Source organism: Populus trichocarpa, chromosome 17 (genome assembly GCF_000002775.5).
Source record: "Populus trichocarpa isolate Nisqually-1 chromosome 17, P.trichocarpa_v4.1, whole genome shotgun sequence".
NCBI classification, from domain to species: domain Eukaryota; kingdom Viridiplantae; phylum Streptophyta; class Magnoliopsida; order Malpighiales; family Salicaceae; genus Populus; species Populus trichocarpa.
Window position 1 is genome coordinate 14109582 of NC_037301.2, and position 27808 is coordinate 14137389.

General features: G+C 36.5%; 1 protein-coding gene across 5 annotated transcripts; it reads right to left on the bottom strand.

The window, feature by feature from the left end:
* Positions 1 to 658: 658 nt before the first annotated feature.
* Positions 659 to 26065, bottom strand: LOC18106539 (uncharacterized). 5 transcript variants are annotated; one of them, XM_052448664.1, is made up of 11 exons: positions 25771 to 26065; positions 25440 to 25573; positions 24427 to 25035; positions 23797 to 24326; positions 16560 to 16915; positions 2936 to 3429; positions 2524 to 2848; positions 2152 to 2407; positions 1814 to 2030; positions 1339 to 1700; positions 659 to 1020 (listed from the first exon to the last, which is right to left on the bottom strand). In XM_052448664.1, the coding sequence occupies exons 2-11, from the start codon at positions 25548 to 25550 to the stop codon at positions 732 to 734; spliced, it is 3549 nt and encodes a 1182-aa protein (XP_052304624.1). In that variant the 5' UTR covers positions 25551 to 25573; positions 25771 to 26065; the 3' UTR covers positions 659 to 731. The 5 variants fall into 5 exon arrangements, with proteins under 5 accessions (XP_052304624.1, XP_052304627.1, XP_052304626.1 ...); XM_052448667.1 differs by lacking the exons at positions 1339 to 1700; positions 1814 to 2030; positions 2152 to 2407; ... (1 more) ...; positions 2936 to 3429; positions 16560 to 16915 and adding exons at positions 21043 to 21404; positions 21509 to 21698; positions 22170 to 22425; positions 22537 to 22861 and having other exon boundaries at positions 22947 to 24326; positions 25771 to 26057; XM_052448666.1 differs by lacking the exons at positions 659 to 1020; positions 1339 to 1700; positions 1814 to 2030; ... (2 more) ...; positions 2936 to 3429; positions 16560 to 16915 and adding exons at positions 13815 to 14150; positions 14471 to 14832; positions 21509 to 21698; positions 22170 to 22425; positions 22537 to 22861 and having other exon boundaries at positions 22947 to 24326; positions 25771 to 26059.
* Positions 26066 to 27808: the final 1743 nt, after the last annotated feature.

Genomic DNA, 27808 nt, shown 5'->3' on the forward strand with positions numbered 1-27808 from the left:
ATTACTTTTATTAACACTTGTTTTCTATATATCAAATCCCAAATAATTTATTTTAAGCATTTTTTAACACGCTCAAGCAAAAAATAATATATTACATGTAAAGCATTTCTCAAAAACAAGTTATTTTACACAAAACAAAATTAATATACTAAAAAAAAAATTACTTGAAAATTACAGTACGATTTTAACTACTTTAAAATCATATAAACTCAGACATAAACAATTGCATATAAATTCTTACATTCAACATGGAGTCCAATGTTCATTTTTAAAATCCAATTAAATTGTAAACAATGACACTTTATTGTGAAATTTAATAAAATATTATACTATTAAAAACATGATCAATCAAAGTTATTCAACTTAATTGAGTTTATATATCACGGATTTAACTACTCTAACTTATATTGATGCAAATTAATTTAAAATAATATTATTTTAATTTTAAAAAAATTATAACAATATTATTTAAAAAAATATATATATATATAAATCAAACATGTTTCTAATATCAAAGTTGATGCAAAACAAAAAAACTAAAGAAAACTAAAAGCACAAAAAAAAAGATAAGAATTAAAAGTAAAGAAAAAAAATAGAAAGAAAATGAAATTAAGAGGACGAATAGTTTGTTATTTTATCAATTCATTAAAATTATCTCTCAAACTGGAAATAAAAAATGCATATAAATAATATAATCTTAAAACATGTACCTATTGGGTTTAATCCATTAATTAAAATTGAATAACACAAATAATCAAAATAATCAAAATAAAAATAATGAAATAGACCCATATAGGTTCATTATCCCATCCAAAAAGTGATGTGCTGCGATATTTTTTGTTATCTTTATTCGTATACTTGGGTAATCTGGGTTGTCGATTTGGTGTCTTCGCTTGTGGTGTCCGCGCCATAAGTGAAGCCGAAGGTTGCGACAGAAGTTCTACAGGATCAATTTCAGGGATACTACGCTCGGCAGCACCATCGGAATACAGTGGCCATCTCATTGGAACAACCAAATTCCTGCAATTCATAAAGGACAATGCAATGATAATTGATTTTATTTTTTTGCTTCAGGCCAGCAGAGCAACTATAGTAGAGAATACCCCTTCTCATTCAAGCATCATTACCCATAGCAATGGATGTTTAGCCTAATGGTATTCTTTCTTGCAGAGCAAGAAGGGGAGAGGTCTCAGGTCAGGTTTGAGACCTGCCCTTGTTGCATAAAGCAGAAAAAATCTGAGGTTTGTCAATGGATTCCTACTGCTGATCAAGTCAACTCAAGCAACCGTTGATGTATAATACCAGAATCTAGAAGAATGAAAATAGAAAAATGCTTACCCTTCTATACATTTGTGCTTGCAGCGATTCATCTTATCAACTGTATAATTCCCAAAGACATCATCGAGATGCCTTGCTAGTTTTGGTAAATCAGGTAATGGTAAAACATCCCACACCTTGAGAATTTGTGTGTGGTTTGAGTTTTCCTTGATTATATCCACTGTCCAAATCAGATGAAGCTGATCATTGACTCTGTAATGTTCTAACAGTAAAGAAGAAGTTCCATGTCGGACAACGATGATTCTCTCTTCAGGAGATTCCCGCCAGCCACTCGAAAGCTTTGACAACAAAGAAAACACTTCCTGACGAGCCTCATTTCTCACTTTCAGAATGGATTTCCGAAAATCGTTACTGAAGCAAAACTTTAATGGGAAAAAGGATTGAGGTGATGAGTCCACCGAGTAGTATTCAGCTTGAGACAGAACAATCAGAACTAACAAAAAAATCGAGAAACAAGAAAAATAAACACACATACCTTCCATCTTGCATTTCTGAACAGTGGAGAATTCACATTCAGCAGAGCATCAAGTTGGTCCGATTCTAAGAAGGCATCCGTAATAGCCTTAGACAAGCCTTTATCCTCTTCGACATTATAGAAACACCCCCGTTCCTTGGCATCAGTAACTAATTTCTTCCAAATAGAATCGCTGTTGACAAGAGTTGCTCCATTTCCCAATATCCAGAGGCAGTGCCTTCATTAGACAGTACATCAAAATTGTTATTCAAAATCATCAGTACATGATGCATACCCACACATTAACTTGCAAAAACTTGCAATGCTAGTGGCTGACTTCGGGTATTTGGAAATGATACCTTGCACGGGTCAATGGCACGTTCACCCTTTGGCGATCGGCAAGGAAACCTATTTTTCCATTTGCATTACATCTCACAGTAGAGATAATTATAACATCCTCCTCGCCTCCTTGAAATCCATCGACAGACCGAATATTTACTGCAAAATCACTATGTGCACTGTAAGTCTTTCCAATTTTTTCTTGAATTGCATAAACTTGAGCGTTGTACGGTGATATGACTCCTACGCTCATCCTCTTTCTTGCCCTTGTAAATTCTGCAATGGAAAGAAAACGAAGGCTTTAGCTTTCCCACTTGCCAACAAAAAAGTAATTGAAACCAATAGCTCTGTCATATATATGATTTCCCTAACACCATTTCTAAAATGCATACCTTTAAAAAGGCTTGCAACTACCTCTGAAACTACAGCAACCTCCACCAAATTTTTCTTGCTGCCACCGTTATCGAATTCTTCTTTCCCACTGGCTACATTAATAAATGAGTAAGGCCCATACATATTGCCTTGAAGAAATTGTTTCTGATAGTTTCTTTCTTTGACAGTTGAAGCATCCTGCATTAGCCCATCATAGAACTCTTTATTTGGGAATAAGCTTATAGATGGATGCATCCTGTACTGCATATTCAGTAGGTGTTTCTCGTGTCCCAGTATGACCAATCTCTCGAACAAACTCCTCCCGAATTCAGCTTCCTTGGAAATCTGATCAAGTTATTTGACAAAAACATTAGAACTTAAAACTTTTAAATTACTCAGTAAATGGAATGCAAAAAAGATGAATCTTGTCACCTCGCTTTGAACCATGGCAGGAAGTTGGCGCTCGTCACCTATAAGAACGGCATGGCGAAGACCAGAAAGCTGCAATGGAATGGTCGATTCACATTCTTTAAGCTGCGCAGCTTCATCAACAACCAACAATTTTATCGGTGTCATTCCTTCTGTGTGCAACTTGGCAGAGCTTGAAGCGGTACAGAAAATCAGACATGCATTTTCCAAGCAAAAGTTTCTGACTTGATACCTTTCAAAAATATTGGGCACGTCAAATGATCGAGGAAGTGAATTCAGTATCCGAATGCAATCCTTTCTTGGAGTGGCCAACCATGAAAATTGACAAGCACTGTTATCTTCATCTTCGAAATCATGGAGGACTAGCTTTAAACCTTCATCTCCAATGCTAACACCATTCAACAAGGTTTTCAGGCGGCTGAGTGAATCAAGAGCTTTTATCATGTTCTTCACAACTTCTAATGAAATGACAGACGTTGGCAAATGCGTATACAAACCTACAATTAAAAGGTCCAGCTTCTCACTAAGGATTTTGAACCTTTTCTTTACAAATTCCTCGAACGGGAAAATATTATCTTCCTTGTTTTCCTTTCCATATTGATCTCCCTTTCCCAAACACCTTGGAAGCTTATCTTGATGATAAGAAACCTTCTGTTTCTGTTTTTCAGTTTTCTTGTTGTCTTTCAATGCCTGTAAAAGAATTTTCTTCAGAACTTTCCTGCTGTTCCTGCCCTTCTGGTTTTGATCACCGACCACTTCATCCTTCTCTTTGTTGCTGTTCATCTCTTGAAATTCAGTCATTCCATCATGCCGATCCCCTCCCTCGTTCTCTTTTTTCATGTTTTCCAAGTACCTGCGGTACTGATGCCTAGGATCTTCAAGCAAATTTATCATTGAATCTACAGTGTGCTTCCACCCGGTTGACGGGGCAAAGCAATGATAAAGCACTTCAACCCGATGGTCAAGAAATATATCTTCGAGATCATCATTCTCAGAAATCTTCATTCGCTCCCCATTCCCAAAGAGAACTACATCTCCAAGTCCATAGGTGTCATATTCAAGAGAGTCTGTAACTAGCTTTAGGAGTCCCGATGTTGTTAATTATTGGAGACAAGCAAGCCCCACCATGTGCAAGTGGGATTACCTAATCTCCCACTTAGCACATGGTGGAGGACTCCCCCTCACTCCCATTAATTGTATATTAATGTGCCCCCCTGTGAAGTTTCTTGTATGTGTATCGAGAGAACACAGAGAAGTTGCAGAGATTGAAAACACAGAGAGAAGAGAGAACAGAGAAGAGTAGAGAGAGCTTGAGTGTAGAGTTGAGTTGAGAAGATTCTCCTCCTCTTTGGTTGTATTGTTTGTAAGCTTCATTAATACAAACCAGTAGCTCCGTGGAGTAGGCAAGTTGCCGAACCACATAAATTGTGTGTGTTTGAGTTCTGGAAACATCCCAACAACTGGTATCAGAGCTTGTTCTTGACAAAGAGGGTGTTTGATCCAAACTCAAAAATCAAAGTTCTCCAAACGTGTTTTTGAACATACCATCGTGTAGAGGACAACCGGAAAAATCCACTGTTGAAAACCCTGCGAAGAACCGACGTCCTGCATGCCCGCACGCGCCCCCACGCTCCGACGTCTAGACTGCCCACGCGCATCAACGCGCCGTACGCGCGCCACGCTCCATCTTCGCCCGGCTTCTGCAAAACGGGTCGGGCTGACCCGCCACGTCATCACATCCGTACGGTCAACGTCCGCGTCAAGTGCCACGTCATCCCCTGAGTTTTGTTCCGATGTGTCGCAGAAACTAATATTCTGACACGTGGATACATCATCACCGTTGAGGGGTTTTGATCCAGTACGACGCCGGATCCAATCAGTTGACACGTGGTTAAATCAGGACCACTATTGAGTATTGATCCAGTGCGACTCAGACCATCATCTGCAGACACGTGGCTTCATCAGAACCGCTACTGAGTTTTTGATCCGGTGCGACGCAGGCGGTACTCTGGCTGACACGCGGCTGCATCTGCACTGTCCGTTAATCCAAAACTTTGATTGCTAAAATCTGAGCCATCCGAAGTCCGATTGGAGTGATCTCAGTGTCATTTCCAAGGTTTTCGGCCGTTCCGGACACATCTGTAAGGTCAGATTTGGGAAATTCGAATAGGAGAAGTAGTAAAAATGGCAGATGAAATAAAAGCAGCTGGAATTGAAAAATTTGACGGGACAGATTTTGGGTACTGGAAAATGCAAATTGAGGATTATCTATATGGGAAGAAACTTCATCTTCCCTTGTTGGGGAGCAAACCAGAAAATATGCAAGAAGAAGATTGGTTACTTCTTGATAGACAAGTTCTGGGCATTGTCCGGTTATCCTTATCAAGAAGAGTTGCTCACAATGTTACGAAAGAAAGATCCACTGCAAGATTGATGGAAGCCTTGTCTGGGATGTATGAGAAGCCATCAGCAAATAATAAAGTGCACCTGATGAAAAAGTTGTTTAACTTGAAGATGGTCGAAAACACTTCCGTTACGCAACACCTCAACAACTTCAATACCATCACAAATCAATTATCATCTGTTGAGATTGAGTTTGATGATGAGATTCGTGCACTCATCTTGCTAGCTTCACTTCCAAGCAGTTGGGAAGGCATGAGGACAGCCGTGAGCAATTCAGCTGGAAAATCCAAACTGAAGTATGATGACATTCGAGACTTGATTTTGGCTGAAGAAGTGCGAAGGAAAGACTCGGGTGAAAGTTCAAGCTCAGGATCAGCTCTCAACATCAACACTCGAGGGAGGAGACAAGATAGAGGCTTATCCAGAGGCAGATCAAAATCAAGATACAGAAGTAAAAGCAAGTTCGGACCCAGAAAGCAGGTTGAATGTTGGAATTGTGGCAAACCTGGTCATTTCATGAGGAATTGCACAAAACCGAAAAGACCTGAAGCAGATTCTGCAAACGCCACTACAGATGAGGTGCAAGATGCTTTGATTCTTGCTGTGCATAGTCCTGTTGATGATTGGGTTCTTGATTCTGGTGCTTCATTTCACTGTACACCACACCATGAAATGATGCAAAACTATATTGCTGGAGATCACGGTGTAGTCTATCTGGCCGATGGACAACCATTGGATATTGTGGGTATAGGAGATGTACAAATCAAGACAATGAATGGATCTATATGGAACTTGCAAAATGTAAGGCATGTTCCTGATCTAAAGAAGAAGCTGATCTCGGTCGGACAACTTGATGATAGTGGTCATTCAATCCTTTTTTCTGGAGGTATGTGGAAGGTATCAAAGGGAGCAATGGTTTTGGCTCGTGGAAAGAAAACCGGCACCCTGTATATGACCACAAGATTTGCAGACATTATTGCCTCTACTGAAGCAGAAAATCAAGCACAGCTATGGCACTGTAGACTCGGCCATATGAGTCAAAAAGGGATGAAGATACTTCAGTCGAAGGGAAAGCTGCTAGAGCTTAAAAATGTTAATCTAGACATTTGTGAAAGCTGTGTTCTTGGAAAACAGAAGAAGCTCAGTTTCTTGAAGGTTGGCAGGACCTTAAGACCAAGAAAGCTAGAGCTGGTACACACAGATTTATGGGGACCGTCTCCAGTAGCATCTCTTGGAGGTTCTCGGTATTATGTGACTTTCATTGATGATTTCAGCAGGAAGGTATGGGTTTACTTTCTGAAAAATAAATCTGATGTGTTTGAAACATTCAAGAAATGGAAGGCTATGGTTGAGACTGAATCAGGTCTAAAGTTGAAATGCTTAAGATCTGATAATGAAGGAGAATACATTGATGGAGGTTTCAAGGAGTATTGTGCTGTCAATGGTATCAGAATGGAAAAAACCGTTCCAGGCACACCGCAACAGAATGGCGTTGCTGAACGGATGAACAGGACCATCAATGAACGAGCTAGAAGCATGAGGTTGCATTCAGGGTTACCTCAAACATTCTGGGCCGACGCAGTTCATACCGCAGTTTACTTGATCAACCGTGGACCATCAGTTCCTTTGGAGTTCAGACTGCCCGAGGAAGTATGGAGAGGAAAAGAGGTACAACTCTCTCATTTAAAGGTCTTTGGGTGTGTTTCCTATGTGCATATAGATTCTGATGCTCGCAACAAGCTAGAAGCCAAATCCAAGAAATGTTTCTTCATTGGTTATGGAGATGAAGAATTTGGATATCGGTTCTGGGATGATCAGAATAGAAAGATTATCAGAAGCAGGAACGTGATCTTCAATGAGAAAGTTCTGTACAAAGACAGATCAAGTGCAGAAACAGATATGACTGATTCAGATACAAGTCCACAAAAATCTGAATTCATAAGATTAGAAGGGCTTCCCGATGTTACCGAGCAGAACAAAACTCGAGAGTCTTTACAAGAAGATTCAAGCACATCTGTACCCACCACTACACAAGAAGATGCAGAGCCAAGTGAACCAATTGTTTATGTTCGCAGGTCTTCAAGGACTGTAAAGCCCCCACAACGGTTCACACTTCTACTGAATTATATTTTGCTGACAGATGGTGGTGAGCCGCTAAGTTATGAAGAATCCTTACAAGATGGAAACTCAAGCAAGTGGGAGTTAGCCATGAAGGATGAGATGAGTTCGTTGCTGAAGAACAAGACTTGGGAGCTAACCACACTGCCTGAAGGAAAGAAGGCTTTGCAAAACAAGTGGGTTTACAGAGTAAAGACTGAGCATGACGGAAGCAAACGGTTCAAGGCAAGACTTGTTGTAAAAGGGTTTCAACAAAAGAAAGGGATTGACTACTCTGAGATATTTTCTCCAGTTGTGAAGCTCACAACAATCAGAGTTGTTCTGGGGATAGTAGTAGCAGAGAATTTACATCTTGAACAATTAGATGTAAAAACAGCCTTTCTTCATGGAGAATTGGAGGAAGACATTTACATGCAACAGCCAGAGGGGTTTGAAATACAAGGAAAGGAGAAACAAGTCTGCAAGCTAAAGAAAAGCTTATACGGCTTGAAGCAAGCTCCAAGACAGTGGTACAAGAAGTTTGACAACTTCATGTGTAGTTCGGGATACACAAGATGCCAGGCTGATCATTGTTGCTATGTCAAACATTTTAACAACTCCTACATCATTCTACTATTATATGTGGATGATATGTTGATTGCAGGATCCAGCATTGAGGAGATTGACAAGCTGAAACAACAATTGTCAAAACAGTTTGAAATGAAGGATCTGGGAGCTGCTAAACAAATACTTGGCATGAGAATCATCAGAGATAAAGACAAAGGCATACTAAAGCTCTCACAAACAGAGTATGTCAAGAAGGTTCTCAGCAGATTTAGTATGGATAATGCTAAACCAGTAAGTACACCTCTGGGGAATCATTTCAAGCTCAGCAAAGATCAGTCACCAAAAACTGAGCTAGAAAGTGGATACATGGATAAGATTCCATACGCCTCAGCTATCGGCTCTTTGATGTATGCTATGGTCTGTACCAGACCAGACATTGCCCATGCAGTGGGAGTTGTAAGCCGATATATGAGCAATCCTGGAAAGCAGCATTGGGAGGCGGTGAAATGGATCATGAGGTACTTAAAAGGTTCATCGGAAACTTGTCTTAGTTTCACAGCTGGTGGTTTGAAACTTGAAGGTTTTGTAGATGCTGATCTAGCAGGAGATGTTGATAGTAGAAAGAGCACTACAGGATATGTTTATACTCTAGGAGGTACTGCTGTTTCCTGGAGTTCTACCTTGCAAAAGATTGTTGCTCTTTCAACAACAGAAGCTGAATATGTTGCAGTCTCAGAATCTGCAAAAGAGATAGTATGGTTGCAGAGTTTCCTGAAGGAATTGAGCAAGTTGAATGGAAAAGGTACTTTGTATAGCGACAGTCAGAGTGCAATCTTCCTTGCCAAGAATCCAGCATTTCACTCCAGGACGAAGCATATTCAGATCAAATATCACTTCATCCGACAACTGCTGGATGACGAGCAACTAATGCTAGAAAAGGTCTGTGGAAGCAAGAATCCAGCTGACATGTTAACCAAAGGAGTTACACTTGATAAACTGAAGTTGTGCAAAACTTCAGTTGGCCTTCAAGGATAAAAGATAATTTCATTGTTTGTCTCCAAGTGGGAGATTGTTAATTATTGGAGACAAGCAAGCCCCACCATGTGCAAGTGGGATTACCTAATCTCCCACTTAGCACATGGTGGAGGACTCCCCCTCACTCCCATTAATTGTATATTAATGTGCCCCCCCTGTGAAGTTTCTTGTATGTGTATCGAGAGAACACAGAGAAGTTGCAGAGATTGAAAACACAGAGAGAAGAGAGAACAGAGAAGAGTAGAGAGAGCTTGAGTGTAGAGTTGAGTTGAGAAGATTCTCCTCCTCTTTGGTTGTATTGTTTGTAAGCTTCATTAATACAAACCAGTAGCTCCGTGGAGTAGGCAAGTTGCCGAACCACATAAATTGTGTGTGTTTGAGTTCTGGAAACATCCAATCACTTGCAACACAGCAATATTGGTTGGAGCACATGTAAGTGTCCTGCACTTCAATTTAAGTAGAGAAAACAGTAATAAACCACCTGTCTTTGTCTTTCCAGTCCCTGGAGGACCCCAAATTAGTTTGACAGTGCTTTGATGCTGGCATTCACTCAGACCGATGCAGCTTACAATTGCATCTTCCTGTGATTCATTTAAATTAGAAGAGCTGATTATGGTTTCTTCCATACCAGAAAGTGCAGCACTTCTATTCACTTCAGATAAGCAGTGAGAACAATCTTGGCTATCCTGCAGGAGAAGACACAGCAACTGTCATTTAAGCAGCTGAATAATTACAGTAGAACTAGAACTTCCATACGCATAAAGAACAATGATTTCTCCTTCTTACAGTTGAACTAGTTTCAAGCACATTCTGGATAACGTTCGTGTTCCCTCCTTGCAGATCTGAGTTCAATGATCTCCATATACGGACATTTGTCGTCATGTTTGCTAGGTAAACAACGAAGAAAGTGGCTCTCCTTTTCTTTTGAATCTCTTGTCCAGCAAAGACAGACTCCCTTTTATTCTGCTTGTTTTCTACGTTCAAATTGAATGGGTTTGGATGTGAGAATTGATAACGTTTCATTATTATCGTCATCATCCAGCCATAACGTTTCATGATTATCGTCATCATCCAGCCCATTAGATAGCCTCTGAACATATGCAAGAAGATAGTTTATCCCAGGCCTGTTCAAATCAGCAATGTCTTTGGGTCTTGCATCTGTCAAAGCAATGAGATCTCCAACCTCAGGCTCGTATATTCCTTTCACATTTCCAGTTTTTCTCATTCTATTCAACCACATCTTATAAAACAAGTCTTTGGGAGGTTTATACTCTTTTGATCTTTCAATTGAAAAGATCTCCCTTGTAGGTGCTTGGGAGACCTTCATCATGTTTGAGCACAAATCTGCACGAGTTTCCTCGATTAGAGCAGGAATGAATGACTTCATGTAATGTGACGTTGACGTGAATGTCTCTGGTATCTTCTTCACCTGTTGGTGAGTAATTTAGTGCCACAGACATCAAATGCAAGAAAATAGAAATCGGTCAACTGCATTTACAGTTGCTGTCAATTAATCTTACGTCAATTCTGAAAATTCCAAAAACATGAAAAGAAACCGCTACTACAAATGATCTTCAAAGAACTTATGTTCTGCTTTACTAACCATTGGATTCTTAGCTTACTGGTCTAAGCCTTTCCAAAGAAAAGTAGAGGGATCAAGTCTAAGTTCATGCCAAGATTGATCTTGTTTCAGCAAAATCTTAATGTCGTGCAAGGAGAAGTCTCTAAATGATTTCACTATAATCAACTTACCAAATTTAATCAGTAGAAATGTAACTTGTACAGATTTTAACAGGAAAAAAAAAAACATATATATCATAAGTGGATCGTACACAAACATGACAAAAATGCATTCATGCAAACCTGATTTTTGTAAAGATCTCTGTTAAGTACATCCGTGATAGACCAAGAGAACACCAAGTCTAACAAGCTTCTACCAGCAACTTCTTCTTCAGTTTTCGCTGTAGTCTTCTCCATCATTTCTCCTCTCTAGTTAGCTTCTGTAAAATCAGTTGACAAAGCCAGTAATGAGATGAAAATAAAAGTCTTGAACGTATGAAGAAACGATGCAACAACAGATTTCTTATGAGTGAAGCAACCCAACAGCAAGACCAGTACAGATATTTACCTTGTGACAAAGCTTCTTTTTTAAATAGCTACCAAAAACCCCAATAAATGAAAAGAAATGGACGTACAGATGATTTAATGAAAATGGGACAGAGATTCCTGAAGAATGAAGTGGAAAGAGCACGTTGACTACAAGTAAATCAAAAGTAATTAAAGCAAGCACTGTTGCTAGTCTTGCTGGTTTGTATGGAAAATACATGAATGGCTCCTGTTTTATACCTGTTTGCTTTAGTAGTGTTAATTGTTTCCCACAAGGATCAAGATATCTCTTCCTTCAATGAGTTGCATTACTTAAAGTTATTATGGAAAAAGGAGAGGGAGCTTCCATGCGAGGAGGCCGAAGGACTTTTCCTGTTCATATTCCTATGTATTTTCCTTTATTGTGACAAATACCGAAGGAGAGGAAAGGACAGGAATGCTTGCGTACGTTACGATGAAGCTTTAATTTTCTGTCCCATCCCCAGGCACAGACTTCCCACGAGAAAATCCCAAGCACCCGAAATACTAAGGTTTTACAACCTTAAGCTGTAATTTCAAGTGTGAATTCTGAGCCCCCATGGATGTGAACAGGAAGCAGAGCGTCCAAACCATTTCCCAGTTTTCACATATAACAACTACAAATTAACCATCTTTATTACCGCCATCTTCATCAAGATATCACCCTAATTTCCAAAATTGCTGAAAAGGAATTGAAACACATGCCACATTAGGCTTCAATGTTGGATTCTCCAGGACATGAGTTGTGCTGATTTTTACTTTATTTTTTTCATCTGGGAAGTGGGAACAGGGACAGAAGGAACAGCCACCTGTTCAACTACCAGACACGAGAGTGGAACACTCTTCAGTCTTCACCTTAAAAATGAGGATCCAAGGGAAGTGATGACCACAATCTCTCGTCTCCTGGTCAATTTCTCGCCTCCATTAATTCACCCTTCAAAACTTAAAAATACAAAGTATATTTGAGTGTGGTTGTGAATTTTTTTTAAAATATATAAAAATAATATTTTTTTTATTTTTTAAAATTTATTTCTTATACTAATACATTAAAAGAAATATTCAAGAATATTAAAAAAATAATAATAATTTTTATAAAAAAAACACTTGATATACTTGTTACATGTACCGAATATCCTTAGATAACGAAAGAACGACCGACACTTCCCGCGAGAAATTACAGCACGCCCGTTAAAAAAGGGGTGGTGGTGGGACCCTTTTTCTTTCTTTCATGTTTCATTTTGATTTTTCACTCTTCCTCAGTAAAAAGTCAAAAAGAAAAATTGAATTGTGCTGTGGTATATATTAAGATTAAAGTAAGTTTAGGAGTGATTATTTTTTTTTTGTTTGGTTTAGTTTTTATTAAAAAAAAATCAAACTGAAATTTAAAAAATAAAAAACTAAAACTGGTTTAATTGACCGGTTTTGTTTTGGTTCAGTTTTTTTGGACAAAAATTGGTTCAACCCTGTTTGGCTCGGTTTTTTTCTGGTTTGGCTCGGTTTTTTTCTGGTTTTTTTTTGTTTGGGTTCGGTTCGGTTTTTTCGGTTTCAGGCTTATAAAACCGAAACCGAACCGGTCTGTTTTTTCAAAATTTTAATCCGTTTTTTTCACAGTTCAGTTTTTTCAGTTATTTTTTTTTCTGATTTTCTCAGTTTAATCAATTTTTCAGTTTTTTAACTCATCCCTAAATAAATTTGATATATAAATAAAGCCAAATCATTCATTTTATGTTTTCAATTTAAACATAATTTATCCATGGTTTATCTACGTTTCTTTTATTTGTTTTATGCACACGATGTTTTTGTAAAATAATCTCTTCAATATTTTACGTCTGATTCATTTGAGAAAACTTGATGAATATAAATATTTTATGATAAAAAAAAACTTGAAACAAAAAAAAATAACTTGCAATTTTTAAAAGATAAAAATATTTTACAAAACTATATTCCTCTTTAAATTTTGACGCACCACTAATTAATTACTTTTATTAACAATTGTTTTCTATATATTAAACCCCAAATAATTTATTTTAAGCATTTTTTAACACGCTCAAGCAAAAAATAATATATTACATGTAAGGCATTTCTCAAAAACAAGTTATTTTACACAAAACAAAATTAATATAAATAGAAAAACAATTACTTGAAAATTACAATATGATTTTATTACCGCAACACTATTAAAATCATATAAATTCAGATATAAACAATTGCATATAAATTCTTACATTCAACATGCAGTCCAATGTTCATTTTTAAAATCAAATTAAATTGTAAACAATGACACTTTATTGTGAAATTTAATAAAATATTATACTATTAAAAACATGGTCTCAATCAAAGTTACTCAACTCAATTGAGGTAACATATCACGGATTTAATTACTTTAACTTATATTATGCAAATTAATTTAAAATAATATTATTTTAATTTTAAAAAAATTATAACAACATTATTTTAAAAAATATATATAGATATAAATCAAACATGTTTCTAATATCAAAGTTGATGCAAAACAAAAAACTAAAGAAAACTAAAAGCAAAAAAAAAATTAAAAAAAAAGAAAAAAAAATAGAAAGAAAAGGAAATTAAGAGGATGAATAGTTTGTTATTTTATCAATTTATTAAAATTATCTTGCAAGCTGAAAAAAAAAACACATAAATAATATAATTTTAAAATATATAATTATTGGTTTAATCCATCAATTAAAATTGAAGAACATAAATAATTAAAATAATCAAAATAAAAATGATGAAATAGACCCATATGGGTTCATTATCCCATCCAAAAAGTGATGTGCTGCGATATTTTTTGTTGTTTTTATTCATATACTTAGGTAATCTGCGATGTGGATTTGGTGTCTTCGCTTTTGGTGTCCGCGCCATAAGTGAAGCCGAAGGTTGCGACAGAAGTTCTACAGGATCAATTTCAGGGATACTACGCTCGGCAGCACCATCGAAATACAGTGGCCATCTCATTGGAACAACCAAATTCCTGCAATTCAAAAAAGACAATGCAATGATAATTGATTTTTTTTTTTTTTGCTTCAGGCCAGCAGAGCAACTATAGTAGAGAATACCCCTTCTCATTCGAGCATCATTACCCATAGCAATGGATGTTTAGCCTAATGGTATTCTTTCTTGCAGAGCAAGAAGGGGAGAGGTCTCAGGTCAGGTTTGAGACCTGCCCTTGTTGCATAAAACAGAAAAAATCTGAGGTTTGTCAATGGATTCCTACTGCTGATCAAGTCAACTCAAGCAACCGTTGATGTATAATACCAGAATCTAGAAGAATGAAAATAGAAAAATGCTTACCCTTCTATAAATTTGTGCTTGCAGCGATTCATCTTATCAACTGTATAATTCCCAAAGACATCATCGAGATGCCTTGCTAGTTTTGGTAAATCAGGAGATGGTAAAACATCCCACACCTTGAGAATTTGTGTGTGGTTTGAGTTTTCCTTGATTATATCCACTGTCCAAATCAGTTTAAGCTGATCATTGACTCTGTATTGTTCTAACAGTTCAGAAGAAGTTCCATGTCGGACAACGATGATTCTCTCTTCAGGAGATTCCCGCCAGCCACTCGAAAGCTTTGACAACAAAGAAAACACTTCCTGACGAGCCTCATTTCTCACTTTCAGAATGGATTTCCGAAAATCGTTACTGAAGCAAAACTTTAATGGGAAAAAGGATTGAGGTGATAAGTCCACCGAGTAGTATTCAGCTTGAGACAGAACAATAAGAACTAACAAAAAAATCAAGAAACAAGAAAAATAAACACACATACCTTCCATCTTGCATTTCTGAACAGTGGAGAATTCACATTCAGCAGAGCATCAAGTTGGTCCGATTCTAAAAAGTCATCCGTAATAGCCTTAGACAAGCTTTTACCCTCTTCGGCATTATAGAAACACCCCCGTTCCTTGGCATCAGTAACTAATTTCTTCCAAATAGAATCGCTGTTGACAAGAGTTGCTCCATTTCCCAATATCCAGAGGCAGTGCCTTCATTAGACAGTACATCAAAATTGTTATTCAAAATCATCAATACATGATACATACAAACACATTAACTTGAAAAAACTTGCAATGCTAGTGGCTGACTTCTGGTATTTGGAAATGATACCTTGCACGGGTCAATGCCACATTCACCCTTTGGCGATTGGCAAGGAAACCTATTTTTCCATTTGCATTACATCTCACAGTAGAGATAATTATAACATCCTCCTCGCCTCCTTGAAATCCATCGACAGACCGAATATTTACGGCAAAATCACTATGTGCACTGTAAGTCTTTCCAATTTTTTCTTGAATTGCATAAACTTGAGCGTTGTACGGTGATATGACTCCTACGCTCATCCTCTTTCTTGCCCTTGTAAATTCTGCAATGGAAAGAAAAGGAAGGCTTTAGCTTTCCCGCTTGCCAACAAAAAAGTAATTGAAACCAATAGCTATGTCATATATATGATTTCCCTAACACCATTTCTAAAATGCATACCTTTAAAAAGGCTTGCAACTAGCTCTGAAACTACAGCAACCTCCACCAAATTTTTCTTGCTGCCACCGTTATTGAATTCTTCTTTCCCACTGGCTACATTAATAAATGAGTAAGGCCCATACATATTTCCTTGAAGAAATAGTTTCTGATAGTTTCTTTCTTTCACAGTTGAAGCATCCTGAATTAGCCCACCATAGAACTCTTTATTTGGGAATAAGCTTATAGATGGATGCATCCTGTACTGCATATTCAGTAGGTGTTTCTCGTGTCCCAGTATGACCAATCTCTCGAACAAGCTCCTCCCGAATTCAGCTTTCTCGGAAATCTGATGAAGTTATGTGCAAAACATTAGAACTTAAATCTTATAAATTACTCAGTAAATGGAATGCAAAAAAGATTAACCTCATCACCTGACTCTGAACCATGGCAGGAAGTTGGCGCTCGTCACCTATAAGAACGGCATGGCGAAGACCAGAAAGCTGCAATGGAATGGTGGATTCACATTCTTTAAGCTGCGCAGCTTCATCAACAACCAACAATTTTATCGGTTTCATTCCTTCTGTGTGCAACATGGCAGAGCTTGAAGCGGTACAGAAAATCAGACATGCATTTTCCAAGCAAAAGTTTCTCACTTGATAACTTTCAAAAATATTGGGCACGTCAAATGATCGAGGAAGTGAATTCAGTATCTGAATGCAATCCTTTCTTTTAGTGGCCAACCTTGAATATTGACAGGCACTGCTTTCTTCATTTTCAAAATCATTGATGTCTAGCTCTAAACCTCCATCTCCTAGGCTAACACCATTCAACAATGTTTTGAGGCAGCTGAGTGAATCAAGAGCTTTTATCATGTTCTTCACAACTTCGAATGAAATGACAGACGTTGGCAAATGCGTATACAAACCAAAAATTAAAAAGTCCAGCTTCTCACTAAGGATATTGAACCTTTTCTTTACAAATTCCTCGAACGGCAGAATATTATCTTCCTTGTTTTCCTTTCCATATTGATCTCCCTTTCCCAAACACCTTGGAAGCTTATCTTGATGATAAGAAACCTTCTGTTTCTTTTTTTCAGTTTTCTTGTTGTCTTTCAATGCCTGTAAAAGAATTTTCTTCAGAACTTTCCTGCTGTTCCTGCCCTTCTGGTTTTGTTCACTGACCACTTCATCCTTCTCTTTGTTGCTGTTCATCTCTTGAAATTCAATCATTTCATCATCCCGATCCCCTCCCTCGTTCTCTTTTTTCATGTTTTCCAAGTACCTGCGGTACTGATGCTCAGGATCTTCAAGCAAATTTATCATTGAATCTACAGTGTGCTTCCACCCGGTTGACGGGGCAAAGCAAAGATAAAGCACTTCAACACGATGGTCAAGAAATATATCTTCAAGATCATCATTCTCAGAAATCTTCAGTCGCCCCCCATTCCCAAAGAGAACTACATCTCCAAGTCCATAGGTGTCATATTCAAGAGAGTCTGTAACTAGCTTTAGGAGTCCCGATGTCACTTGCAACACAGCAATATTGGTAGGAGAACATGTAAGTGTCCTGCACTTCAATTTAAGAAGAGAAAACAGTAATAAACCAACTGTCTTTGTCTTTCCAGTCCCTGGAGGACCCCAAATTAGTTTGACAGTGCTTTGATGCTGGCATTCACTCAGACCGATGCAGCTTACAATTGCATTTTCCTGTGATTCATTTAAATTATAAGAGCTGATTATGGTTTCTTCCATACCAGAAAGTGCAGCACTTCTATTCACTTCAGATAAGCAGTGAGAACAATCTTGGCTATCCTGCAGGAGAAGACACAGCAACCGTCAGTTAAGCAGCTGAATGATTAGAATAGAACTAGTACTCAATTCCATACACATAAAGAACAATGATTTCTCCTTCTTACAGGTGAACTAGTTTCAAGCACATTCTGGATAACGTTCGTGTTCCCTCCTTGCAGATCTGAGTTCAATGATCTCCATATGCGGGCATTCGTCGTCATGTTTGCTAGGTAAACAACGAAGAAAGTGGCTCTGCTTTTCTTTTGAATCTCTTGTCCAGCAATGACAGACTCCCTTTTATTCTGCTTGTTTTCTAGTTCAAATTGAATGGGTTTGGATGTGAGAATTGATAACGTTTCATGATTATTGTCATCATCCAGCCCATTAGATACCTCATGAACATAAGCAAGAAGATAGTTTATCCCAGGACTGTTCAAATCAGCAATGTCTTTCGGTCTTGCATCTGTCAAAGCAATGAGATGTCCAACCTCGGGCTCGTATATTCCTTTCCCATTTCCAGTTTTACTCATTCTATTCAACCATATCTTATAAAATACGTCTTTGGGAGGTTTATACTCTTTTGATCTTTCAATTGAAAAGATCTCCCTTGTAGGTGCTTGGGAGACCTTCATCATGTTTGAGCACAAATCTGCACGAGTTTCCTCGATTAGAGCAGGAATGAATAACTTCATGTAATGTGACGTTGACGTGAATGTCTCTGGTATCTTCTTCACCTGTTAGTGAGTAATTTAGTGCCACCGACATCAAATGCAAGAAAATAGAAATCGGTCAACTGCATTTACAGTTGCTGTCAATTAATCTTACGTACGTCAATTCTGAAAATTCCAAAAACATGAAAAGAAACCGCTACTATAAATGATCTTCAAAGAACTTATGTTCTGCTTTGCTAACCATTGGATGCTCAGCTTACTGGTCTAAGCCTTTCCAAAGAAAAGTAGAGGGATCAAGTCTAAGTTCATGCCAGATTGATCTTGTTTCAGCAAAATATTAATGTCGTGCAAGGAGAAGTCTCTAAATGATTTCAACTTGCCAAATTTAATCAGTAGAAATGTAACTTGTACAGATTTTAACAGGAAAAAAAAAATCATATCATAAGTGGATCGTACACATAAACATGACAAAATGGCATTCATGCAAACCTGATTTTTGTAAAGATCTCTGTTAAGTACATCCGTGATAGACCAAGAGAACACCAAATCTAATAAGCTTCTACCAGCAACTTCTTCTTCAGTTTTCGCTGTAGTCTTCTCCATCATTTCTCCTCTCTAGTTAGCTTCTGTAAAATCAGTTGACAAAGCCAATAATGAGATGAAAATAAAAGTCTTGAACATATGAAGAAACGATGCAACAACAGATTTCTTATGAGTGAAGAAACCCAACAGTAAGACCAGTACAGATATTTACCTTGTGACAATGCTTCTTTTTTAAATAGCTACCAAAAACCCCAATAAATGAAAATAAATGGACGTACAGATGATTTGATGAAAATGGGCCAGAGATTCCTGAAGAATCAAGATTGAAGTGGAAAGCGCACGTTGACTACAAGTAAATCAAAAGTAATTAAAGCAAGCACTGTTGCAAGTCTTGCTGGTTTGTATGGAAAATACATGCATGAATGGCTCCTGTTGTATACCTGTTTGCTTTAGTACTGTTAATTGTTTCCCACTGTAGATTCTGCTTTCCCCAAACTTTTTAAAGCAAGATTAAAGATCAAGATGTCTCATACTTCATCAGTTGCATTACTTAAATTTATAGCATAAGGAAAAAGGAGAGGGAGCTTCCATACGATGAGGCCAAAGGACTTTTCCTGGTTGTGAATAGCAAGACAAAGTGTTCATATTCCAACGATTTTTCCTTTATTGTGACAAATACCGAAGGAGAGGAAGGAGCAGGAATGCTTGCGTACTTTACGATGATGCTCTAATTTTCTGTCCCGTCCCATGCACCCGAAATACTAAGGTTTTATATCCTTATGGTGTAATTTCAAGTGTGAATTCTGAACCCACATGAATTTTATTACCAAACACTATTAAAATCATATAAATTTAGACATAAACAATTGCATATAAATTCTTATATTCAACATGGAGTCCAATCATTTTTAAAATTCAATTAAATTGTAAACAATGACACTTGATTGTGAAATTTAATAAAATATTGTAATATTAAAAAAATTTATTATTGTCTTAAACTCAGCTATGTTAAAGTCATATGTCATGGATAAAACTACTTAACTCATATTAATACAAGTCAATTTAAAATATTAGTATTTCAAAATAATATTATTTTAAAAAATTTAAATCAAATCACATTTTAAATGAAATTGACCTCCTTTATATATGGTGTTTAATTATGGGTGTGTTTAGAATTGTGGTAGGTTTTGTGGTTATGATTTAAAAAAATATATATAAATTCAGACATAAACAAATGCATATAAATTACTTGAAAATTACAGTACGATTTTATTACTGCAACACTATTAAAATCATATAAATTCGGACATAAACAATTGCATATAAATTCTTACATTCAACATGGAGCCAATGCTTATTTTTAAAATCCAATTAAATTGTAAACAATGACACTTGATTGTGAAATTTAATAAAATATTGTACTATTAAAAACATGGTCTCAATCAAAGTTATTCAACTCATCTATATTGGGTCACATATCACGCATTTAACTTATATAGATAAAAGTACTGAATTTAAAATAATATTATTTTAAATTTTTAAAAAAAAATATAACAACATTTTAAAAAACTATATATAAATCAAGCATGTTTCTGCAAAACAAAAAACTAAAGAAAACTAAAAACAAAGAAAGAAAGAAAAAAGCTAAGAATTCAAAGTTCAGAAAAAAAATTGAAAGAAAAAGAAATTCAGAGGATGAAGAGTTTGTTATTTTATTAATTTATCAAAATTATCTTTCAAACTGAAAAAAAAATATATATATAAATAATATAGTCCTAAAACATCCAATTATTATGCTCAATCCATTAATTAAAACCGAATAACACAAATAATCAAAATAAAAACAAGGAAATAGACGCATATGAGCTCCCATCCAAAAAGTGATATGCGGAGATTTCTTTTGTCGTCTTTCTCTATATATTCAGGTAATCTGCGGTATGGTACTCGTGTCTTCACTTGTGGTGTCCGCACCAGAAGTGAAGACAAAGGTTGCGACGGAAGTTTTACATGATCAATTTCAGGGATGCTACGCGCGGCAGCACCATCGAAATCCATTGGCCATCTCATTGGAACAACCAAATTCCTGCAATTCAAAAAAGACAATGCAATGATAATTGATTTTTTTTATTATTCAGGCCAGCAGAGCAAGTATAGTAGAGAATACCCCTTCTCATTCAAGCATCATTACCCATAGCAATGGATGTTTTGCCTAATGGTATTCTTTCTTGCAGAGCAAGAAGGGGAGAGGTCTCGGGTCAGGTTTGAGACCTGCCCTTGTTGCATAAAACAGAAAAAAATCTGAGGTTTGTCAATGGATTCCTACTGCTGATCAAGTCAACTCAAGCAACCGTTGATGTATAATTAACACCAGAATCTAGTAAAATGAAAATAGAGAAATGCATACCCTTCTATACATCTGTGCTTGCAGCGATTCATCTTATCAACTGTATAATTCCCAAAGACATCATCGAGACGCCTTGGTAGTTTTGGTAAATCAGGTAATGGTAAAACATCCCACACCTTGAGAATTTGTGTGTGGTTTGAGTTTTCCTTGATTATATCCACTGTCCAAATCAGACGAAGCTGGTCATTGACTCTGTATTGTTCTAACAGTACAGAAGAAGTTCCATGTCGGACAACGATGTTTCTCTCTTCAGGATATTGCCGCCAGCCACTCGAAAGCTTTGCCAGCAAAGAAATCACTTCCTGACGAGCCTCATTTCTCACTTTCAGAATGGATTTCCGAAAATCGTTACTGAAGCAAAACTTTAATGGGAAAAAGGATTGAGATGATAAGTCCACCGAGTAGTATTCAGCTTGAGACATAACGATTACATGAAAAAATAGACAGTAGTATTCAGCATACATACCTTCCATCTTGCATTTCTAAACAGCAGAGAATTCACATTCACCAAGGCATCCACAATAGCCTTAGACAAGCTTTTATCGTCTTCGGCATTATAGAAACACCTCCGTTCCTTAGCGTCAGTAACTAATTTCTTCCAAATAGAGTTACTGTTGACAAGAGTTGCTCCATTTCCCAATATCCAGAGGCAGTACCTTCATTAGACAGTACATCATAAATTGTTATTCAAAATCATCCATACATAGTGTTATCTATGGACACAAACGGGCTGTTGGCTGTCATGTTAAACATGGCTGCATGGTGTAGGTCAAAAGTGGTTGCCGAATATTAAATACGGTGGCAAAAGTGGCTACTATAATTGACTAAAATGGGAAGGATTGTCTCCCATATCAGCTATAAATAAAAGGTGTTAATGAGAGCTGAGTGACATCAAAAATAGAGAGAAACAAAGAGAGAGTTGAGTTGAGTAGATAAGAATTTTCTCCTCCTTCTTGTTTTGTTGTTTGTATTATTTCTAAGCTTGACTAATACAAGCTAGTAGCTCCATGGAATAGGCAAATTGCCAAACCACGTAATTGATTTCTGGAATGTCTTAACACATAGATGCATACACACACATTAACTTGCAAAAACTTGCAATCCTATCTGGTATTTGGAGATGATACCTTGCACGGGTCAATGCCACATTAACCCTTTGGCGATTGGAAAGGAAACCTATTTTTCCGTTTGCATTACATCTGACAGTAGAGATAATTATAACATCCTCTTCGCCTCCTTGAAATCCATCGACAGACCGAATATTTACGGCAAAGTCACTATATGCACTGTAAGTCTTTCCAATCTTTTCTTGAATTGCATAAACTTGAGCCCTGTACGGTGATATGATTCCTACGCTCATCCCCTTTCTTGCCTTGGTAAACCCTGCGATGGAAAGAAAAGGAAAGCTTTAGCTTTCTCATTTGCCAACAAAAAGATAAACCAATAGCTATGTCATATATTTGATTTCCCTAACACCATTTCTTAAATGCATACCTTTAAAAAGACTTGCAACTAGCTCTGAAACTACAGCAACCTCCACCAAATTTTTCGTGCTGCAATCGTCATTGAATTGCTCTTCCCCATTGGCTAAATTAATAAATGAGTAAGGCCCATACATATTGCCTTGAAGGAATCGTTTCTGATAGTTTCTTTCTTTGACAGTTGAAGCATTCTGGATTAGCCCATCATAGAACACTTTATTTGGGAATAAGCTTATAGATGGATGCATCCTGTACTGCATATTCAGTAGGTGTTTCTCGTGTCCCAGTATGACCAATCTCTCGAACAAACTCCTTCCAAATTCAGCTTTCTCGGAAATCTGATGAAGTTATGTGCAAAACATTAGAACTTAAATCTTATAAATTACTCAGTAAATGGAATGCAAAAAAGATTAACCTCATCACCTGACTCTGAACCATGGCAGGAAGTTGGCGCTCGTCACCTATAAGAACGGCATGGCGAAGACCAGAAAGCTGCAATGGAATGGTCGATTCACATTCTTTAAGCTGCGCAGCTTCATCAACAACCAACAATTTTATCGGTTTCATTCCTTTTGTGTGCAACTTGGCAGAGCTTGAAGCGGTACAGAAAACTAGACAGGCATTTTCCAAGCAAAAGTTTCTGACTTGATAACTTTTAAAAATATTGGGCACGTCAAATGATCGAGGAAGTGAATTCAGTATCTGAATGCAATCCTTTCTTTTAGTGGCCAACCATGAAAATTGACAAGCACTGCTTTCTTCATCTTCGAAATCATTGAGGACTAGCTTTAAACCTTCATCTCCAATGCTAACACCATTCAACAAGGTTTTCAGGCGGCTGAGTGAATCAAGAGCTTTTATCATGTTCTTCACAACTTCTAATGAAATGACAGACGTTGGCAAATGCGTGTACAAACCTACAATTAAAATGTCCAGCTTCTCACTAAGGATTTTGAACCTTTTCTTTACAAATTCCTCGAACGGGAGAATATCATCTTCCCTGTTTTCCTTTCCATATTGATCTCCTTTTCCCACACACTTTGGAAGCTTATCTTGATAATAAGAAACCTTTTGTTTCTTTTTTTCAGTTTTCTTGTTGTCTTTCAATGCCTGTACTAAAATTTTCTTCATAACTTTCCTGCTGTTCCTGCCCTTCTGGTTTTGTTCACTGACCACTTCGTCCTTCTCTTTGTTTCTGTTCATCTCTTCAAATTCAATCATTCCATCATCCTGACCCCCTCCCACATTCTCTTTTTTCATGATTTCAAAGTACCTGCGGTACTGATGCTCAGGATCTTCAAGCAAATTTATCATTGAATCTACAGTGTGCTTCCACCCGGTTGACGGGGCAAAGCAATGATAAAGCACTTCAACACGATGGTCAAGAAATATATCTTCAAGATCATCATTCTCAGAAATCTTCATTCGCTCCCCATTCCCAAAGAGAACTATATCTCCAAGTCCATAAGTGTCATATTCAAGAGAGTCTGTAACTAGCTTTAGGAGTCCCGATGTCACTTGCAACACAGCAATATTGGTTGGAGCACATGTAAGTGTCCTGCACTTCAATTTAAGTAGAGAAAACAATAATAAACCAACTGTCTTTGTCTTTCCAGTCCCTGGAGGACCCCAAATTAGTTTGACAGTGCTTTGATGCTGGCATTCACTCAGACCGATGCAGCTTACAATTGCATTTTCCTGTGATTCATTTAAATTATAAGAGCTGATTATGGTTTCTTCCATACCAGAAAAAGCAGCACTTCTATTCACTTCAGATAAGCAGTGAGAACAATCTTGGCTATCCTGCAGGAGAAGACACAGCAACTGTCAGTTAAGCAGCTGAATGATTAGAGTAGAACTAGAACTTCCATACACATAAAGAACAATGATTTCTCCTTCTTACAGGTGAACTAGTTTCAAGCACATTCTGGATAACGTTCGTGTTCCCTCCTTGCAGATCTGAGTTCAATGATCTCCATATGCGAACATTCGTCGTCATGTTTGCTAGGTAAACAACGAAGACAGTGGCTCTGCTTTTCTTTTGAATCTCTTGTCCAGCAATGACAGACTCCCTTTTATTCTGCTTATTTTCTAATTCAAATTGAATGGGTTTGGATGTGAGAATTGATAGCATTTCATGATTATCGTCATCATCCAGCCCATTAGGTAGCCTATGAACATAAGCAAGAAGATAGTTTATCCCAGGCCTGTTCAAATCAGCAATGTCTTTGGGTCTTGCATCTGTCAAAGCAATGAGATCTCCAACCTCAGGCTCGTATATTCCTTTCCCATTTCCAGTTATTCCCATTCTTTTCAACCATATCTTATAAAACAAGTCTTTGGGAGGTTTATACTCTTTTGATCTTTCAATTGAGAAGATCTCCCTTGTAGGTCCTTGGGAGACCTTCATCATGTTTGAGCACAAATCTGCCCGAGTTTCCTCGATTAGACCAGGAATGAATGACTTCATGTAATGTGACATTGACGTGAATGTCTCTGGTATCCTCTTCACCTGTTGTTGAGTAATTTAGTGCCACAGACATCAAATGCAAGAAAATAGAAATTGGTCAACTGCATTTTCCAGTTGCTGTCAATTAATCTTATGTCAAATCTGAAAATTCCAAAAACATGAAAAGAAACCGCTAATATAAATGATCTTCAAAGAACAACATGTTCTGCTTTACTGACCATTGGATTCTTAGCTTACTGGTCTAATCCTTTCCAAAGAAAAGTAGAGGGATCAAGTCTAAGTTCATGCCAAGATTGATCTTGTTTCAGCAAAATCTAAATGTCATGGAAGGAGAAGTCTCTAAATGATTTCACTTTAATCAACTTGCAAATGGGATTTAACCGCCAAAAAATATAATCATAAGTGGATCGTACACATAAACATGACAAAACGGCATACATGCGAACCTGATTTTTGTAAAGATTTCTGTTTAGTACATCCCTGATAGACCAAGAGAACACCAAATCTAATAAGCTTCTACCAGCAACTTCTTCAGTTTTCGCCGCAGTCTTCTCCATCAATTCACCTCTCTAGTTAACTTCTGTAAAATCAGTTGACATGGCCAGAAATAAGATGAAAATAAAAGTTTTGAACATATGAAGAAACGATGCAACAACAGATTTCTTGGTTGAAATGGAAAGAGCACGTTGACTACAAGTAAATCAAAAGTATTCAAAGCAAGCAAAGGTGCAAGTCTTGGATTGTAAGGAAAATACATGAATGGCTCTTGTTGTATACCTGCTTGCTTTAGTACTGTTAATTGTTTCCCACTGTAGATTCTGCTTCCCCCAAACTTTCTAAAGCAAGATTAAAGATCAAGATGTCTTATAATTCAATCAGTCTCATACTTTACCCTTTCTTAATAATGAAAGACAATTTGAAAAAAACGGAGTTGGTCGCTAGAACTTCGGGTCTTAGAACCAGAAAAAATAGGCTTACTCATTTCAATCCGAACTCAAACTTCGGTTTATGTTTTGTCCGAGAAAAATCTAGGAATACAGATTTGATTGTAGTGTCTTAAAAAAACAAACTGGGTAAAATTAATAAAAAAATAATACTTTTTTATTGAATGTTTTGGTTCAGTTTCACTACTGGATAATATTATTTTATCATATTTATTCTTATTCTATCTTCCTGGTATTCTTTTTCCAAGTAATTCCATATTAAAGTCAGACATTTCGAAGGATTTCTTTCAATCTCCTTATTTCAATACCTATTTAATATAGCTAGTTTTGCAAGTACTTTACTATTAAGAAGCAACTGTCTCTTGTACAAATTGTTTATTAATGTACTATGACTACAGGATATTGCATTCTCGCGAATTACTGCATTTATTCGAGGGACCCATAAACACCGAAAATTCCTTTCGTGCTACCTATCTCTATCCTGATACGCCGAAAACAAAGCTTTTATTCTCACTCTACAGATTTATTCGAGGGACCCATTAACAAAAGCTTGATGTGAATAAATGAATTTTTGTTCTACCTCTCCGAGCTATATATTAATTAAATTAAATTATTAAATTAAACTATAACTAAAAATACTTATTTTTTTACTGTGGACTGTACAGTGCAATCCACAGTAAAAGATGAGCTTTTTCTTTTTTTATTTTTTTAGAGTTTTTTTTTAATAATTTTTTTTGTTAGTGTTAAATTTTTTTTATTCAGGTATCAGACTTTCATGACACGGATCCTAGATTTAATAGTTTGACGAGTTAACCCACAAATTTGTTTTTTGCTTTTTTTTTCTTTTTAATTAATTTATTTCATTTACTTTAGTTTGTTAGTGTTAAATTTCTTTCCATTTAGTAAAAGATGAGCTGGTTTTTTTTTTTTTTACACTTTTAGAGTTTTTTTTTTTTGCTTTTTTTCTTTTAATAAATTTTTTTTGTTAATGTTAAATTTTTTTTATTCAGTTATCAGACTTTCATGACACGGATCCCGGGTTTCACGGGTTAACCTGGTTTCACGGGTTAATCTGGTTTCACGGGTGAACCCAGTTAATTATGGGTTGACCGTCAATTTTTTTTGTTTTTTTATTTTCATAAATTGTTTTTGTTTAATTTAGTTTATTAATGTTAAATTTTTTTTATTTAGTTATCAGACTTTCATGACACAGATCTTGGGTTTAACGGGTTAACATGGTTTGACGAGTTAACCCGGATTTTTTTTCGTTTTAATTAATTTTTTTTGTTTGGTTCAGTTTCTTAATTTTCACTTTTTTTATTTAGTTACCAGGCATTCATGACACGAATCCCGGGTTTAACGGGTTAACCTAATTTGACGAGTTAACCTATAATTTTTTTTTGCTTTTTTTTTTAATTTTTTTTCGTTTAGTTTAGTTTGTTAATGTTAAATTTCTTTCTATTTAGTTTTTTTTTCTTTTATTTTTTATTTTTAATTAATTTTATTTAATTAATTTAGTTTATTAATATTAAATTTTTTTCTAAGTAGTTATCGACTGATGCCTTTAGTTTTTATTTTTGTTTTTTTGTTGTTTTTATGCCTTTGATTGTGGACTGCACAGTGCAGTCCATAGTGAAAAGGCTTATGCCTTTTGTTTTTTTTTTCTTTTTAATTAATTTTTTTTAATTTAAATTGTTAATGTTAAATTTTTTTTCTATTTAGTTATCAAACTTTCATGACACGGATTCCGGATTTGACAGGCTAACCTGGTTTGACAAGTTAGCCCAGTTAATTCTGGGTTAACCCATTAATTTGTTTTTTCCTTTTTAATTATCAAACTTTCACGATGCGAATTCAAGGTATGACGGGTT